This window comes from Lepus europaeus, chromosome X (genome assembly GCF_033115175.1).
Source record: "Lepus europaeus isolate LE1 chromosome X, mLepTim1.pri, whole genome shotgun sequence".
Taxonomy (NCBI): domain Eukaryota; kingdom Metazoa; phylum Chordata; class Mammalia; order Lagomorpha; family Leporidae; genus Lepus; species Lepus europaeus.
In genome coordinates, this window is record NC_084850.1 from 85064148 (window position 1) to 85081306 (window position 17159).

Sequence of the window (17159 nt, forward strand, 5' to 3'; positions counted from 1 at the left end):
TGGGGGAGGGTAAAGACTGGGGGAGGGAGGCCAGCGCTGAGATATAGTGAGTAAAGCCATTGTCTGTGATGCCAGCGTCCCACATGGGTGCCGGTTCAAGTCCCAGCTGCTCCACTTCTGGTCCAGCTCCCTGCTAATGCGCCTGGGGAAGCAGTGGAAGATGGCCCAAGTGCTTGGGCCCCTGCACCCAGAAGAAGATCCTGGCTCCTGGTTTTGAACCGGCCCAGCTCTGGCTGTTGTAGCCATTTGGAGAGTGAACTGGAGGATGAAAAATCTTTGTCTCTGTCTCTCTCTCTCGCTCACTCACTCACTGTAACTCTGCCTTTCAAATAAAATTTAAAAATAAATCTTAAAAAAAAAGACTGGGGGATGAAATAACATTTGTCTAGAGCTTACTACCAACCAGGCACTGTTCCAAGTCCTTTATATATGAGGGAGTCTTCAAAAAAAAATCAAGGAAATGTTTATGATGCCAAAATTATATGGATTTCAAAGTTTTGTGCACCAAAATGAATTGAACATTTCGTTTCACTTTTCCATAAACTTTTGGAAGTACCTTCTTATAATGAGGGATTTTAATCCTTGTGCCAGTGCTATGGCACAGGTGCTGTTATTATTTCTGCTTTACGGATAAGGAAACTGAAGCATAGAGTAGCCAAGTGACATGGCCAAAGTCACAGAGGTAGAAAGGACATGGATGCTGCTTTGGATCACTAAGCTGCAGACTTCACGGGGGCTTCAGGAGAACCAGAGAGTAGTCAGTCCCATCCTGTGTAAGTAACATTTCACCTTCAAGTCCACTGTCAATTCATCCTGCTCTTTCTGCCATCAACTTTACTGCATCTGCTTGTGCCAAGGTCTGCCCCAACCTGGTCTCCTTACCGCCTCCAGAGTCTGTCTATAATCCTGACAACAAGATGGCCTGTTGGTTTGGTAGCCTGCCTTTTAAGTCAGTAGCATTCTAACATGTGCAGCCTAAGAGTCCAAACTCTTATGCAAATGTCTTTTTTAAGATTTATTTATTTATTTGAGAGGCAGAGTTACAGAAAGAGGGAGAGGGAGAGGGGGAGAGAGAGAGAGAGAGAGAGAGAGAGAGAGAGAGAGAGAGAGAGAGAAAGAATCTTCCATCCATTGGTTCACTTCCCAAATGGCTGCACAGGCAAAGAATTTTTTTTAAAGACTTACTTGTTTATTTGAAAGGCAGAGAGAGAGAAAGAGAGAGAGAGAAGCTAGTTCACTCCCTAAAAGACCACAATGGCCAGGGCTGGGCCAGGATGAAGCCAGGAGCTAGGATCTTCTTTCTGGGTCTCCCACGTGGGTGCGGGGCCCAATCACTTGGGCCATCTTCCACTGCTTTTCTGGGCCATTAGCAGGGAGCTGGATCAGAAGTGGAGCAGCCAGGACACAAATCGGCTCCCATATGAGATGCTGGCGCATATGGGATGCCGGCGCCGCAGACAGAGGCTTAGTCTACTACACCACAGTGCTGGCCCTGCAAATTTATTTTTAAAGATTTATTTATTTATTTGAAATGCAGGCCGGCGCCGTGGCTCACTTGGCTAATCCTCCACCTGCGGCGCCGGCACCCTGGGTTCTAGTCCCAGTTGGGACGCCAGATTCTGTCCTGGCTGCTCCTCTTCCAGTCCACCTCTCTGCTGTGGCCCGGGAGTGCAGTGGAGAATGGCCCAAGTGCTTGGGCCCTGCACCCGCATGGGAGACCAGGAGGAAGCACCTGGCTCCTGGATTCGGATCAGTGCAGCACACCGGCTGTGGTGGCCATTTGGGGGGTGAACCAACGAAAAAAGGAAGACCTTTCTCTCTGTCTTTCTCTCACTGTCTAACTCTGCCTATCAAAAAAAGAAAAAAAGCAGAGTTACAGAGATACACAGAGAGAGATATCTTCCACCCACTGGTTACTTTCCACGTGGTTGCAACAGCCAGGGCTGGGTTATACTGAAAGCAGAAACTACATCCTGTTCTCCTAGGGCCATCTTCTGCTGGCTTCTCAGGTGCATTAGCAGGGAGCTGGATTGGAAGTGGAGCAGCCAGGACTCAAACCTGCTCTCTGATATGAGTGCTGCAATGCTTGCCCCTCTGTGCACGTTTCTATATACTTATTTGAGACTTGTCACTGACTGGTCCCAACTTACTTTCCAGCCTCACCTCCTAATGTGATCACTCCACCTCCCATCCAATTGCATTTTCTGCTGTAGTCACAGTGACACACTGTACTCTTTCAAGACTTTGCCTGTGGGGCTGGCTCTGTGGCATAGAAGGTTAAGCCTCCACCCACGGTGCCAGAATCCCATTGAGGAGCTGATTCAAGTTCTGGCTGCTCAGCTTCTGATCCAATTCCCTGCTCATATGCCTGGGAAAGCAGTGGAGGATGTCCAAAGTGCTTGGGCCCCTGCACTCACGTGGGAGATCCAGAAGAAGCTCCTGGCTCCTGGCTTCGGCCTGGCCCAGCCCTGGCCATCGTGACCATTTGGGGAGTAAACCAGTGGATGGAAGATCTCTCTCTCTCTCTCTGCCTTTCAAATAAATAAACACATCTTAAAAAAATTATCTGCCTGTGCCTATGTTGTCTTCCCAGCTGCCCCTAATTGTACAGGCTACTAAACACCTATGGTGTGTTAAGTTTGTGCTGGTGATTATTGCACAGCCCAGTCCTTGGAGTTAATAAATAAATCTTTATCTTATTTTTAAAGAGTTATTTTATTTATTTGAAAAGTAGAGTTATGGGGAGACAGATATATATATATATATATATATATATATATATATATATATATATATATCTTCCATCCAGTAATTGACTCTCCAAATGGGCTCAACAGCTGGGCTGGACAAGGCTGAAGCCAGGAGCCAGGAACTTCATCTGGGTCTCCCACTTAGATGCAGGGGCCCAAGGACTTGGGCCATCTTCTATTCTTTCCCAGGCCCAGAGAGCTGGATTGGAAGTGGAGCAGCCAGAACTTGAACCAGCGCCCATATGGAATGCCATCATTGCAGGTGGTGACTTAACCTGCTACATCACAGCGCCGGCCACTATAGAAATAAATCTTAAAAAAGATTTTATATCCACAACGTCTCTTTAACTGACTCCTTTTCTTACTCCTTGCCACTGTCCTGGTGGGTTAATGTGGCAGCTCCATAACTGGCCATTCTGCCTCTGGTCTTTCCAATCCTCGTAGGCTCTCCATGTGGCTGCCAGAATGATTTTCCAAACACTTGACTCTGAGAGATAATTTCTATTCTCAAAATCCTTAGCGGGTTCCTGCTACCTATAGGGCAGTCTTATCTCTTTATGGTGACACACAAGGTCCATCACAAGCCGGTCCTAGTGTGTCTTTCCCACCCCCTCTAGCCACCCCACTCCTCACATCCTCCATAGCAGTAGATGATTTGTCTAACTCTGAAACCACGCCATGCATGTTCAGATATCTGCATGGCTTCTGCCTGCTCTCCCCACCGCCCCCCTCACCACATTGAATGCCCTGATGTAGATTCAGCTTAGCTTAGTCCAGGAACCAAAGGGAGCCAAGCTTGGTGAGCTTGTGTACCCCTGTCTCTGCCATGGGTCAGGCTTGGTACTTAAGTATTGTGGAATCAGTACCTGGAGCAAGCATTCCCCTCTGGCACCCACTGTGGGCACCCAGGCTATCTGACTGAGCATGTGAGCCAGTTTGTGGTTGCCATGCCAATTCTCTATGGATACTGCAGCTTGCTTTGAAATTCCAACTCAGCTGGCTGGAGCCTGACTACTCTCCTCGTTCATTCAGCCAGCCCCTTCATCCAAGAGCTGACTTGGTCCCTTGTCCCCCACCCCTCCAGTTCTTGGCATCTCTGTGTTTGGACACCTCTAAAAGATGAGAAGTCCTTAAAAGCATCAGTGCCACGAGGGGCAGAGTGCAAGGCTCTCCTATTACTAGGTCTTTTTTTTTTCCTTTTTTAAGAGTTATTTATTTATTTGAAAGTCAGAGTTACACAGAAAGAAGAGAGGCAAAGAGAGAGAGAGAGAGAGAGAGAGAGAGAGAGGTCTTCCATCCACTGGTTCACTCCCCAATTGGCCGCAATGGCCAGAGCTGTGCTGATCCAAAGCCAGGAACCAGGAGCTTCTTCCAGGTCTCCCATGTGGGTGCAGGGGCCCAAGGACTTGGGTCATCTTCTACTGCTTTCCCAGGCCATAGTAGAGAGCTGGAGCAGAAGTGGAGCAGCCAGGTCTTGAACCGGTACCCGTGTGGGATGTGGGCACTTGAGGTCAGGGAGTTAATCCGCTGCGCCACAGCGCCAGCCCACTAGGTCTTTTCTGCCTCTAGATCAGACCTCATGAATATTGACCCTTAAATGGATCATGCTCAAGTTTGCAACATCTCATGGACTTTGCTGTTTAGACTGCTGTCTGCTGCCTAGGGGAGCTAACGCTACTATTGCTGTGGTTTTTTTTTGTTGTTGTTTGTTTGTTTGATACCAGCTTCAGCTTAGCTGAACCAATCTCACTCCTTTCTGGCTCATCAAGAGTTCTAGCATACCTTAAGGTCATGGTTTCAGTGCTTATGAGATGACCTTGCCTTACTTTAGAGTTGATAACGAGTTTTTGAACACATCTTGTTTGGTTCTCACAAAATCTCAGTGAAAGAGGTACAGAGGTTATTATTAACCCCATATTGCAGATGAGGAAACAGACCTGGAGAGCCAGGTGTTTTAATTTTAATGACCCCTTCACTACCCCAGTCACTAAGCACACTGGATGTCCACTATGTACCAGGCCTCACTAGTCTCAGTGTCTCCCCCTTACACCATTGTGCTAGAGCCACAATTAAAAAAAAAAAAGTAGGGGCCAGTAGGTTAAGCTTCCACCTGCATGGCCGGTATCCCATATGGGTACCGGTTCAAGTCCTGGCTGCTCCAATTCCTATCCAGCTCCCTGCTAATGGCCTGAGAAAGTAGTGAAAAATGGCCCAAGTGCTTGGGCCCGTGCACCCATGTGGGAGACCTGGAAGAAGCTCCTGGTTCCTGGTTTCTGTCTGGCCCAGCTCCAGCCATTGTGACCATTTGGGGAATTGGAGAATGAACCAGTGGATGGAAGACCTCTGTCTCTATCTCTCCCTCTGTCTGTAACTCTGCCTCTCAAATAAATAAATAAATCTTAAAAAAAAAAGTCAAGGGCAGGTGTTCAGTCCACTGGTTAAGATGTCAGCATCCCCTTTGAGAGTATCTCAGTTTAATACCCAGCTGCAGCTCCTGACTTCAGCTTGCTGCTAACATAGACCCTGGAGGGCAGCAGTGATGGCTGGAGTAATGGAGCTCCTGCTGCCCACTTGGGAGACCTGAATTGAGCATCCTGCTCCCAGTTTCAGCTAGCTCAGGCCATTGTGGGTACCTGGAGAGTGAACCAGCAGAAGACAGCTGTCTATTGTTTTCTCTGTCTCTCAGAAAAGTAGTTTTTCAAAAAGTCATTCCTGACATCAGCCTGGCCTTCTCCCCATTTCCCTGGGATATGTGTCCTCCATCTCCCCTCAACGCTCCTTCAGTTTGCTCCTACCTGGTTCTCTGGCATAGCTCCTTCCTTGGGCTGGGACACATAGCCATTAACTCTTTTTTTTCCTTTTAATTAATTAATTAGAGAGGCAGAGAGAGAGAGAGAGAGAGAGAACCCATCTGCAGGTTTACTCCCCAAGTGCCCACATAATTGGCAAGCCCCGGGAGCAGGAAACTCATTCTAGATCTCTCATGTGAGTGGCAGGAACCCATTCCCTTGAGCCATCCTTGCTGCCTCCAGGACCGTACTAGCAGGAAGTTGTTGGAGTCAGGAGCCGGACCTGGGTATGGAACTCAGGCGCTCTGATATAAGACGTGGGTACCTCTTTTTTTTTTTAAAGGTTTTTTTTTTTAATTTATTTATTTAAAAGTCAGAATTACACACAGAGAGAAGGAGAAGCAGAGAGAGAGAGAGAGAGAGAGAGGTCTTCCATCCGCTGGATCACTCCCCAATTGGCCGCAACAGCTGGAGCTGCTCCGATCCGAAGCCAGGAGCCAGGAGCTTCATCTGGGTCCCCCACGTGGGTGCAGGGGCCCAAGCACTTGGACCATCTTCCACTGCTTTCCCAGGCCATAGCAGAGATCTGGATCAGAAGTGGAGCAGCCGGGACTCGAACCGGTGCCCATATGAGATGCTGACACTGCAGGCGGCAGCTTTACCCACTACGCCACAGCACCAGCCCCAAGGATGTGGGTGTCTTAACTGCTACACCAAACGCCAGTTAGCTTTATTGTCCTAGCGCTGCTCCCTGGAGAGGAAAGCCTTGATCTGGAATCAGAGCGTCTTTCCAAGGGGGATTGGCAGACTCTTGAAGAGAAACTAGATTTCCGATGGCTGTAGCGGGTTTTCCACATGGGGGGTGGGGGTGGGGGGTGCCTCTTGGACCAGGATGGAATCTGTGGAAGAAATTTCTTGCAGGAAAGGATGGTTTCTCCTTTAAGAGCCGGGATGCTATCTCATAGGGGTTGCTAAGTGTGATGGAAAGGAATACTCATCCCCTCCCTTCTTTTCTGAAGCAGAAATCTGCTTGAATGAAGAAACCTTCCATGCTTTCCCTCTGAAGGGAAAAGCTGCTTCGAGAAGGGCAACAATTCTGAGGAGATGGATGCCTGATTGGCTCTCCCTTTCTCACGCGGAGCCTGTGTATTCTAAGAGGGAGCGACAATCTCCTGTTGTGAAGTAGAGAAGCTGAGGAGGCAAACTTGCCGTGGAAGAAGCTTTTTTTTTTTTTTTTTAAAGGATTTATTTCAAAGGCAGAGTGACAGAGAGAGAAGGAGAGACAGACACACACATACAGGGAGAGAGAGACAGAGAGAGAGAGAGAGAGAAGGAGAGACAGACACACACATACAGGGAGAGAGAGACAGAGAGAGAGAGAGAGAGAGAGAAGGAGAGACAGACACACACATACAGGGAGAGAGAGAGAGAGAGAGAGAGAGAGAGAGAGAGAAGGAGAGGGAGAGGGAGAGGGAGAAATATTTTCCATCTACTGGGGAGAGAGAGAGAGAGAGAAGGAAAGGGAGAGGGAGAGGGAGAGGGAGAGGGAGAAAGATCTTCCATCTACTGGGTTATTCCCCCAAATGGTTGCAACAGCCAGGTCTGGGCCAGGCTGAAGCCAGGAGCCTGGGACTCCATCCAGGTATTTCACGTGGGTGGCAGGGGGCCCAAGCATTTGGGCCCTCTTCCATTGCTCTCCTGGGCGCATTAGCAGGGAGCTGGATCAGGAATGGAGCAGCACTCCAATATGGGATACAGATGTTACAAGGAGCAGCCTTACACACTGAGCCACAACCCCAGTCCCTGTGGGAGGAAAATTTTGACTGGGGGAGCCCTGCTTGTAAGGTGGTGGAATCCCTGTGAGGTGCAGAAGTGTCTTAAGAATCCCAGGAGCACGCAGCGGTGAAGGAGGCTTCCACATGTGCTAGGCCAGCCCTTGTTTGCTGACAAGGGAAACTGAGGCTTGGGGAAAGGGAATGTCTTCGCTTAATAGATGACAGAACCGGGACTCAAACCCAGCTTTGGCAAGTCCTAGCCCGGGGCTTTTGCTAAGGGGAAGGTGATGCTGGTAAGGAAATGCTGGCTGTGCAATGTTTGACCTGTGGTGGAGGCATCTCTGGGATGACGGTCTTGATTCTGGAGGGCAGAAAATTGGGAAAGAGGGTGGAATTAGAGCGGCTCTGTCCAGAGAGAAAAGGCCAGAGTCCTTGTGCACCCCTCCAGGTGCGTGGATGGTGGGGTACCAGTTTGCAGGTGGTGCCGCCCTTCCAGGGAGCAAAGAGGACAGCTCTCTCAGGTGCATGGGGGAGGGGCCCCTCACCCAGGCACCGAGAACGTGGGCCATGCTCTCAGATGTGAGAAATTTCTCTATCATTTCCTGTTTCTCCAGAGGGAGTTGTCATTTTAATCTATTTTCAAATCAGAGGAAGGAGGTATGAGAACTCGGTCCCAATAAAGCAGTTATGAAAAAACGACGAGAAACCAAAACCAAACCAAACCAGCCAACAAACAAGAAAACCCAACAAGGAGAATGACCGAAAGCAGGAGAGAATGGCTCAGGGGCTGGCTCGGCCAGGCCAGGAGAGCAGTGCTTCTGCCTTTGAAGCTTCAGCTACTCCAGCCACAGTTGCTTTCGGCCAGTTCCCTTCTTGATCAGCAAAAAGCCAAGGCCAGCTCATCCGGGGGAGGTCAGAGGTTGCAGGAGAAAGAACGTGGACAAACACACAAGCCACCTCTTCATTTACTGTAAAATCCTGTTTAATGTGTAACATTTCAGGCAGAGAGAGGCCTTGGGGACTAGAGGCAGGGGCAGCCCTGACCAACCCCCAGTCCAACTTATCTGCCTGCTTCTCCTCCCTCCCTGACTCCCTCCCCCAGACATGTCCTCCTTTTGCTTGTGGCTGGGCCGGCAAGTGCTGTCCCTCCTCGTCTTGTGCTTGGCTACCCTCCCTTCTCCGCCCACATGTCCACTGCACCCCGTCTATTCCACTTGCCCACAACCCTCCCCACTGATGTGACTTAGCAATAGGGTATCTGACAGCATGGGGTTAAGATTAGTTTCAGAATTGGACATGCTGTCAGATCATCCCGTCCCTGGTGCCTAGTTGTCCCAGGGAGAGGGAGAAAGAGAGGGAAGAGGAAGGGGTGCAGGCAGGAAGAAAGCTGCCCACATCCCCAGTAACCTTGAACGTGGGTGGGCATAGAAGTGGCCGCCAGCTCCCCAGCCGTCTAGCTCCTCAGACTGAAGGCCCTGGGAGGAAGGGAGGGAGGGAGGGAAGGAAGGTTTGGGTGGGGTAATAATCCTTAGCAGGCAGAGGTCTGTTCACGGGCAGGGGAGTTGGAGGGGGCAGGCCCAGGGCAGGGTGGGATAGGAGGTTGCCTGGTCCGTAGCATCAGCAGGCCGAGCAGCGGTCGCTCTTCTCCGCCAGCCCAGCCCCTGTACCAGGGCTGCGGCGCAGTATGTCCTTCAGGGAGCCGTCCTGCTCGCTCAGCAGCTTGTTGATCTCATTCTGCTTGTACTCAGGCGAGAGGCGGTGGCCGAAGCCGGAGCCCTTGCGGGAGGGCGGATTGGAGCGGCGCTGGGCTCGGCGGGCGCAGGCCCGGATGATGAGGTATACCACCTCAGCCACGTTGAGGATGATGCAGATGCCGGAGGCGGCCAGCATAAAGACGGTGAAGACGGTTTTCTCGGTGGGCCGGGACACGAAGCAGTCCACCGTATTGGGGCAGGGGTAGGCCTCACACTTGACCAGCCGCACCATGGCATAGCCGGGGTAGAGCAGGTAAAAGACATACATGAAGACGGCCTCAAAGAGCAGCCGGAACACCACGCTGATCACATAGGTCCACCACAGTGTCCCTGAGATGTGGACCTTGTGCCTCTTGACCTCCTCCAGTTGCAGGGGGTCCACATGGCCCTCCAGCCGCAGCATTTTCTTCTCAATGTGCTGCTGGTGAGCCACGTGCATGGCCACGAGGAGAGCCGGGGTGGAAACCAGGATGAGCTGCAGAGACCACAGGCGCACGTGGGAAATGGGGAAAAAGTGGTCGTAGCACACACTGTTGCAGCCGGGCTGGAGGGTGTTGCAGATGAAGGAAGACTTCTCATCACCCCACACACTCTCGGCCGCCACCACCAGCACCATGATTCTGAAGATGAAAATGACCGACAGCCACACTCGGCCAATGGCAGTGGAATGCCGGTTCACGCCGCTGAGCAAAGTGTACAAACCCGTCCAGTTCATCCTGCCTCATGCACACCTGCAAGACACGAGCCAGCAGCAAGCAGTGAGAAGCTTGGCCCCGGGCAGCTGGTGGCCATTGTGCCGCCTCACCGTCCCCCTCTCCACAGGCCAGTAGCAGAAAAGGAAGGCTAGTCACAGCTTGCCTCTTCTCCCCATCTTCTTGGCTAACCTCTCCTCCTCCTCACTCGCTGGGCTTGACCTCCCCGGGACCCATCCCCCTTCTTCACTCTCATCCAACCATTCTTCCCCCTCCAGCCCTTCGCTGCCAGGCCCATCTCATTCTGCTCTCCCTCTGGCTCACCAGCCCCCAGCTCCTGAACTCTGGACCTGGGATGAACCCAACCAAGCCCGTTACCTTGGGGAGCGCCTATCCCTGAGGCCACCCAGCCAGGTCCCCTATGGTCTCATGTCTGTGCAGGGGGAGTGGTCCCTGGGTCCGCGCCTGCGTCCCAATTCATCACCGCCCGGTGCTGGGGAGTCATATGCTGCTTTATACCCAGTGTCTGCACAATAGGACCTTTGTGGAGATCTGAACAACGCCCTTTAGAATTCAGATCAAACGCCATGACTTCCGCCCACCCTCCACACAGAGCACTTGTGTCCCAGCGCCGGACACCCAGCCTGCACCCACCTGTTCTGTGCCCGCCCGGTCCATCGCCGCACCCGCCCCATGGCCCCACCAGAAGAATGGTTGCAGGGGTGGGGGAGGGAGAGGGAAGATAGACAGGTGCATGTGAGAGGGGACCCCAGGCGACCAGGAGGCTCTGGGCTGAGACCTTCTTCCATGGCCCTATCAGAAACTTGGGGTCACCAAGATTTTTCCTAGTTGAGATCCCGTGGGATACACGTGAGCTCAGAGAGGGGAAAGGGAGCTCGTCTTTATCAAGCCCTCTCCCATACACTCTTTCCTTCAACCCATTTAGCAAGCTTGTTACTCCATTTTCCAAACGCAGAAGCTGGCGCTCAGGTAAGTAAGTGCTCACTGCAGCTTGCACAGCTAGAAAGCCGAAGGGGCGGGGAGGGGTAGGCACACGAGCATCCGAGCATCCGTGGCAGAAGCCTAGGGTCTCTCCACAGGAGCAGACTCCTTGTGCTTTTACACACGGTGTCAGCAAAAGCAAAGGCTAGCCGTGAAAGAGGAAAGCAAATTCAAAAGCAAAGGCCATGTTGCCTGTTAAAGCACAAGGAGCCTGGAAGTTGCTGACTTGTGAGTACAGTCCGATCCCAGTGCCTTGGAGCAAACCCTGACTGTCCCTCCCTGAGCACCAGCAGAGGGGAGCCACCCACAGGATGACCAGGTGGGCACACGGTGAGTGGAAACCAGGAGACAGCCAAAGGACAACAGGCAAACAAGGTTAGGATACAGAAGAGGTAAGTCACAGCCGTGAGTTCCAATCCTGCTTCTTTACCTCCTACGGCCTTGGGCTCGTTACAGAATTCCTCTGAGCCTGCTTGCTCATCTATCAGTGGGGTTAATAGCCAAGGTCATTATGAGATTCAATGAGGCAACCTGCAAAAGTAGCCCAAATCTGATTTCACAGTTGGTGATCAAGGGGGTTCAGAACCTTCTCAGGGTGAGAAAGCATGGTCTGCCCAACCCAAGAGCGCTCTCTCTCTCTCTCTCTCTCTCTCTCTCTTCTCCCCAAGTCCATTGTTGACCTGTAGAGTCCGTCTAGATAGAACAGATAGCTCCATGGCTGCCCTGTCTCCAATACGGAGGGCATATTATAGCCTCCCGCTTTTGTGAGCTTGCCAGCTGCTCCAGGCAAGCAATTCTCTGGCTCTTAGGCAAGCAAAGAAGGCGCCTCCACACACACCCCGCCTCCCATCACTTCTGCCATGAGGTTGCAAGGAGATCATGCCAGAAGCAGGGAACTGGGTGTGAAGTGATCACGAAGGCCTGTGCCAGAGCAAAGGCAGGACACTTCTGAACCCTGCCCCACCCCCCGCACCCCCTCACACACCCCGGCTCCCGGGCCACCCCCAGTGCGAGCTCCACAGCAGTGCTTCGGGTGGTCCTCTCTGAAGAAGAGGGAAGTAGAGTAATAGGGACTGGCAAAGTGAAGGAAACTGGGGGAAGAAGGGACAGTCCATAGGATGGAGAATACTTCTCTGAGCAAGGTTTCTTTATTTAGCATCAAATCAGTCAATCAAGCAAGCACGCAAGCTAGCCAGGCAGCCAGCCTTGGTGCGTTCATGTCGGGTACCCAAACCAGCGTGGGGAATCTGGGACATGGGAGTCCTTTCTTCCAGTCCTGGGATGCTGGAGGCAAAGCTGCTGCAGGAGACCCTGACATCAACTTTGGGGGCCGGCGCTGTGGCGTAGTGGGTAAAGCCACCACCTGCAGTGCCGGCATCCCATATGGGCACCAGTTAGAGTCCCGGCTGCTTCACTTCTGATCCAGCTCTCCACTATGGTCTGGGAAAGCAGTAGAAGATGGCTCAAGTCCTTGGGCACTCGCACCCGCATGGCAGACCCAGAAGAAGCTCCTGGCTCCTGGCTTCAGATGGGTACAGCTCCAGCCCTTGTGGCCAATTGGGGAGTGAACCAGCAGATGGAAAACCTCTCTCTCTCTCTTTCTCTGCCTCTCCTTCTCTCTGTGTGTAACTCTGACTTTCAAATTAATAAATAAATCTTAAAAAAATAAAAAATAAATTATTAAAAAAAAGAACTGCTTTGGCTGGTGAGTGTGTCTACAACAGATGGTGGAAGAGCATTTTTTTAAGGTTTATTTTATTTATTTGGAAGACAGAGTTTCAGAGAGAGGTAGAGACAGAGAGAGAGAAAGCGAGGTCTTCCATCCGCTGGTTCATTCCCCAGATGGCTGCAACGGCTGAAGCTACACTGATCCGAAGCCAGGAGCCAGGAGCTTCTTCCGGGTCTCTCACGTGGGTGCAGGGGCCCAAGGACTTGGGCCACCTTCTACTGCTTTCCCAGGCCACAGCAGAGAGCTGGATGGGAAGTGGAGCAGCTGGGACTAGAACCGGCACCCATATGGGATGCTGGTGCTTCAGGCCAGGGCATTAACCTGCTGCACCACAGAGCTGGCCCTGTGGAAGAACATTATTAAGAATAACCATTTGCGGCTGGCGCCGTGGTTCACTTGGCTAATCCTCTGCCTGTGGCGCCGGCACCCCGGGTTCTATTCCCGGTTGGGGCACTGGGTACTAGTCCCGGTTGCTCCTCTTCCAGGCCAGCTCTCTGCTGTGGCCCGGGAAGGCAGTGGAGGATGGCCCAAGTGCTTGGGTCCCTGCACCCGCATGGGAGACCAGGAGGAAGCACCTGGCTCCTGGCTTTGGATCGGTGCAGTGCACTGGCCGTAGCGGCCATTTTGGGGGGTGAACCAACAGAAGGAAGACCTTTCTTACTGTCTATAACTCTCTCTATGTCTCTCTCTCTGCCTGGCAAAAAATAAAATAAATAAATAAATAAAAGAATAACCATTTGCTGGGGCAGGAATGTGGCACAGTAGGTTAAGCTTCTGACTGTGAAGTTGACATCCCATATCAGTGCTGGTTCGAGTTCTGGCTGCTCCACTTCAGATCCAGCTCCCTGCTAATGCACCTGGGAAAGCAGCAGAGGATGGCCCAAGTGTCAGAGCCCCTGTCACCCATGTGGGCAACACAGATGGAGTTCCTGGTTTGTGGCTTCGACCTGGCCCAGCCCTGGCTGTGGTGGACATTTGGGGAATGAACTAGCACTTGGAAGATCTCTCTCTCTCGCTCTCGCTCTTTCAAATAAATAAATAAGTAAACAAATAAAAAACACCTGGGGCTGGTGCTGTGGCGCAGCGGGTTAAAGCCCCTGCCTGCAGTGCCAGCATCCCATATGGGAGGCGGTTCGAGTCCCAGCTGCTCCACTTCCGATCCAGCTCTCTGCTATAGCCTGGGAAAGCAGTAGAAGATGGTCCAAGTCCTTGGGCCCCTGCACCCATGTGGGAGACCTGGAAGAAGCTCCTGGCTCCTGGCTCCAGATCAGCACAGCTCTGGCCATTGTGGCCATCTGGGGAGTGAACCAGCAGATAGAAGATCTCTCTCTCTCCTTCTCTCTGTAACTCTTTCAAGTAAATAAAAAAATAAAATAACTCTTAAACCAGCACCCGCTTGCTGAAGCACCTGGCCTTGTTCCGGGCCTTGGCACGTGCACTCTCTCACGGAAGGCTCAGCACAAGCCCCTGAGGCAGATGTTGCTTTTCTCCTTCTGTCATGGATGAGGAACCTGAGCTAAAGAAATGTGAAGGACCCTGTCCAAGGCTCACCGGCTCATTCAGCGGCTGGGCTGGGACTGGAGCCAGGGCCGGCTGACTGCGGAGCTATGGTCTTGCCCAGGGTTCCTACTGCCTTGGAGGAAGTGTGACCTGGTCTTGCCATGGGTGGTTTTTAGGAACAGGGCCATTCCAAAGCCGTCTTTAATTCCCCCTCAGTGCCTGCTCCCCTTTCTTATCAATGCGGCACCTCCTCCCTCTGCCTCCCTCCCAGGGTTTTCCACTGCTTCCTCCCTTCTTCTGATTTGCCTTTTTTTTTTTTTGACTTTTTCTCTGGCTGCTTCCTCAAACTTCAAAGCAAATCTTCTGCTGTCCTTTTCTCTCAGGCCCTCAGGGGTGCCCCGCAGGGATCCTGGCCCCACCCCCTGCATTTCTGGTTTCTTGCAGCTCTGCCTCTTATCTTCTTGAGCTTTGTAGCACGTAGCCAGCAGCTCCCTTTGGGGCCTCCAAGGACCCTCCTGTGGGCACTGGGATCTCAATTTGCTTACCCCTTGGGAAGAACCGAATCCTATGTCAACATCAATACCTCAAGTGTTTCACTTAAAAAAAAAAAAAAACCACACAGGGGAAGGACCTGGTTTTGAAATCCAAATTGTTTTCCTGACTTTGGGGTAAAGTTCAGGTTTCCATGAGCTCTGTGTCCTCCAGGTATGTGTTTTTGCTCTCCTTCTGCGCTAGACGAGAACTTTCTCTGGCTTTGGCCCTGTCCCTCACTTTCTTGTTTGCCCCAGTCCTCAAGCCCAGTACAAAATCAGGAGCCCGCACTTGGTCCTTTACAACAGTTCTGTACTATCATCCCCATTTTCCAGACAAGGAAGTCGAGGCTCAGAGAAGTTAAGTAACCCTGCCTCACTGGCAGTTGCTCCGCCACTAAAGTGGTAGAATCCACATTCATTTTCTTCCCACCTCAGAGCCTTTGTCCACAAGCACTGCTTTTTGGCGACTCCTCTTCCTTTAAGGAGTTTGAGTCCAGCCACTCAAAACCCCCTACTCCTTCCTGAGCCTGCGGGCACCTGCGCACTCAGCAAATCTGCCTCCCTCTCTTCCTGTCCCCACCTCTTCCCTGTCTTTCCTTCCCACTGCAGGGAAATCCTTGTGTTTTGGGGGCTTGGGGGAAGAAGGGCCTACCTGGGGATGAGTGTACATTCAGCAACAGACTCCACCCTGTCTTCCAGGCACCCACCAGTCAGCTTCTGGCTGTGCGCGCCGCTTTAGTGTGTCTAAGCCAGACTTGTCCAGCACGTTCTCTTCCCCTGCGTATCTCCCCAGCATCCACCCTGTGGTTCCACGGAAGCTCGGTGACTGGAGTTAGTCTCTCCACCCTCCCATATGAAACGTGGAGCCGGGCTTGGATCAGGTCTGGTCTAGCTCATTCCAGTGTGTTCTCTCCCCCTTCTGCCATGAACTTTTCTGTTTTTTTTTTTTTTTAATTATTTTATTTTGTTTGAAAGGTACAGAGACAGGATTGGGGAGAGACAGCGAGATCTCCCATCCACTGGTTCACTCCCCAAATGCCCACAACAGTCAGGGCTGGGTCAGGGTGAAGCCAGGAGCCCGGAACTCAATCCGGGTCTCCCATGTGAGTGGCAGGGACCCAAGTACTTGGGCCTTCCAGGGTGTGCATTAGCAGGAAGCTGGAAAGAGGGGAGCTGGGCCTCGAACCCAAATACACTGAAATGGGACACAGGTGTCCCAACCAGCAGCTTGTGCCAAACACCTGCCCCAGCAGTGATCTTTTCATAGAAATTCTGCTAATGTCAACTCCCTTATCCACTGTTTGCACTATATCCCCTTCCTCCCCCCATCATCTAATCGCCTATCTCACTCCCTGTTGTTCTCTACTTAGAATTATTAACACAGCTACCACTCACGGAATGCCTACTGTGTGCTAGGAGCCCACCACAACCTCCTAAGCCATGAGCTATTGTCTTCCATTCATAGATGGGGCAAAGAGAGCTCACAGAGGTTGAGTAACTTAGCATGCAGCTGGTAAGCAAGTGCTGGAGCTCCAATTAGGAAGTCAAGTCAGCCCCACACACCAGCCTGGCCCCTTCCTGTTGGTCTGCTGCAACCCCATTGCCACTTCTCTCATTTAAAATCCCTCTTGTTTCTAGTCTCCTCCCCTCATGTCATTTTCCAGGTCCACACACTCCGCTAGGCCATTCCCAACAGCTGGAACAACTTTCAAACAGCTGTGGGTGTCATCCCTTCTTCAGATCTCCAAACCACCGGTGACTCCAAGCACTCTGAGTGTCCCCACTTCCCTGGAGAAAATGGAAACGCGTGTTCCCAAATCCTTGGGTCTGTGGGCTGGCTGGCTGTACTCACTGTCTTCATCCACCTGTGGCCCCATATTGGGTTCATTCGTGTTTGCTTTGTAATCAGGGAAGGAAAGTAGCACCTGGTGTTGCCTAATGGTCCCACTGAACCCCAACCTTGTGTGGCAAAAAAAAAAAAAGTCCCAGAGAGAGGAAATTTGCCACCCTGGGCCTTAGGGATCTCTCAGGTCTGTCTCCCCGGGAATCTGGCCCTGTGAGGGGAATCCTTGGCTGGGACCAGGGTTAGGAATGAGAGGAGAACCAACTTTGAGCCTGGAAAGAGGATACAAGGTAAGGGCTGCAGAGAGAGCCTAAGCAAGCCTGGTGCCTGGCAGGAGAGGCCACGCCGCACCTCAGACGGAAGCGAGGCAGGGATCTATCTCCGTGGCTTGCATGTTGAGGTTAAGAGAAGGTGAGACCCCAGCCTCATCCCGGTCCCCACTTCAGCCCCTCTGTGGCACACGAGCCCTCCCTGGCCCCCCTCCTCCTCACCTGCCCGACCGCCACACCTGGCTGCTGCTGTCCTTTCCCAGGGAATGTCTGCAGGCGAGTCTTGCCCTATGCCACTAAGTACTGGTGGCCCAGCCCAGGGGAGGGACAATGAGCCAGGGCCAGAGCCAGAAATGGCCCACAGCCCAGGAGGAACCAGACAAACATTAACCAGCCCCACCTCCTGACACACACACACAAACACACACTCACTCACTCACTCATTAAACAAGATTGATCCCCTGACTCCCAATGCATTTGGAGAGACAGATCACATAGCCTGGAGTTACTGCCCCGTCCCAGA

The 17159-nt window shown here is 52.1% G+C and overlaps 1 protein-coding gene across 2 annotated transcripts; it reads right to left on the bottom strand.

Moving 5' to 3' along the window:
* Positions 1-8278: 8278 nt before the first annotated feature.
* GJB1 (gap junction protein beta 1) lies at positions 8279-16950 on the bottom strand. 2 transcript variants are annotated; one of them, XM_062183549.1, is made up of 2 exons: positions 16859-16950; positions 8279-9799 (listed from the first exon to the last, which is right to left on the bottom strand). In XM_062183549.1, the coding sequence occupies exon 2, from the start codon at positions 9781-9783 to the stop codon at positions 8932-8934; it is 852 nt and encodes a 283-aa protein (XP_062039533.1). In that variant the 5' UTR covers positions 9784-9799; positions 16859-16950; the 3' UTR covers positions 8279-8931. The 2 variants fall into 2 exon arrangements, with proteins under 2 accessions (XP_062039533.1, XP_062039534.1); XM_062183550.1 differs by lacking the exon at positions 16859-16950 and adding an exon at positions 15177-15313.
* Between the last annotated feature and the right edge of the window lie 209 nt (positions 16951-17159).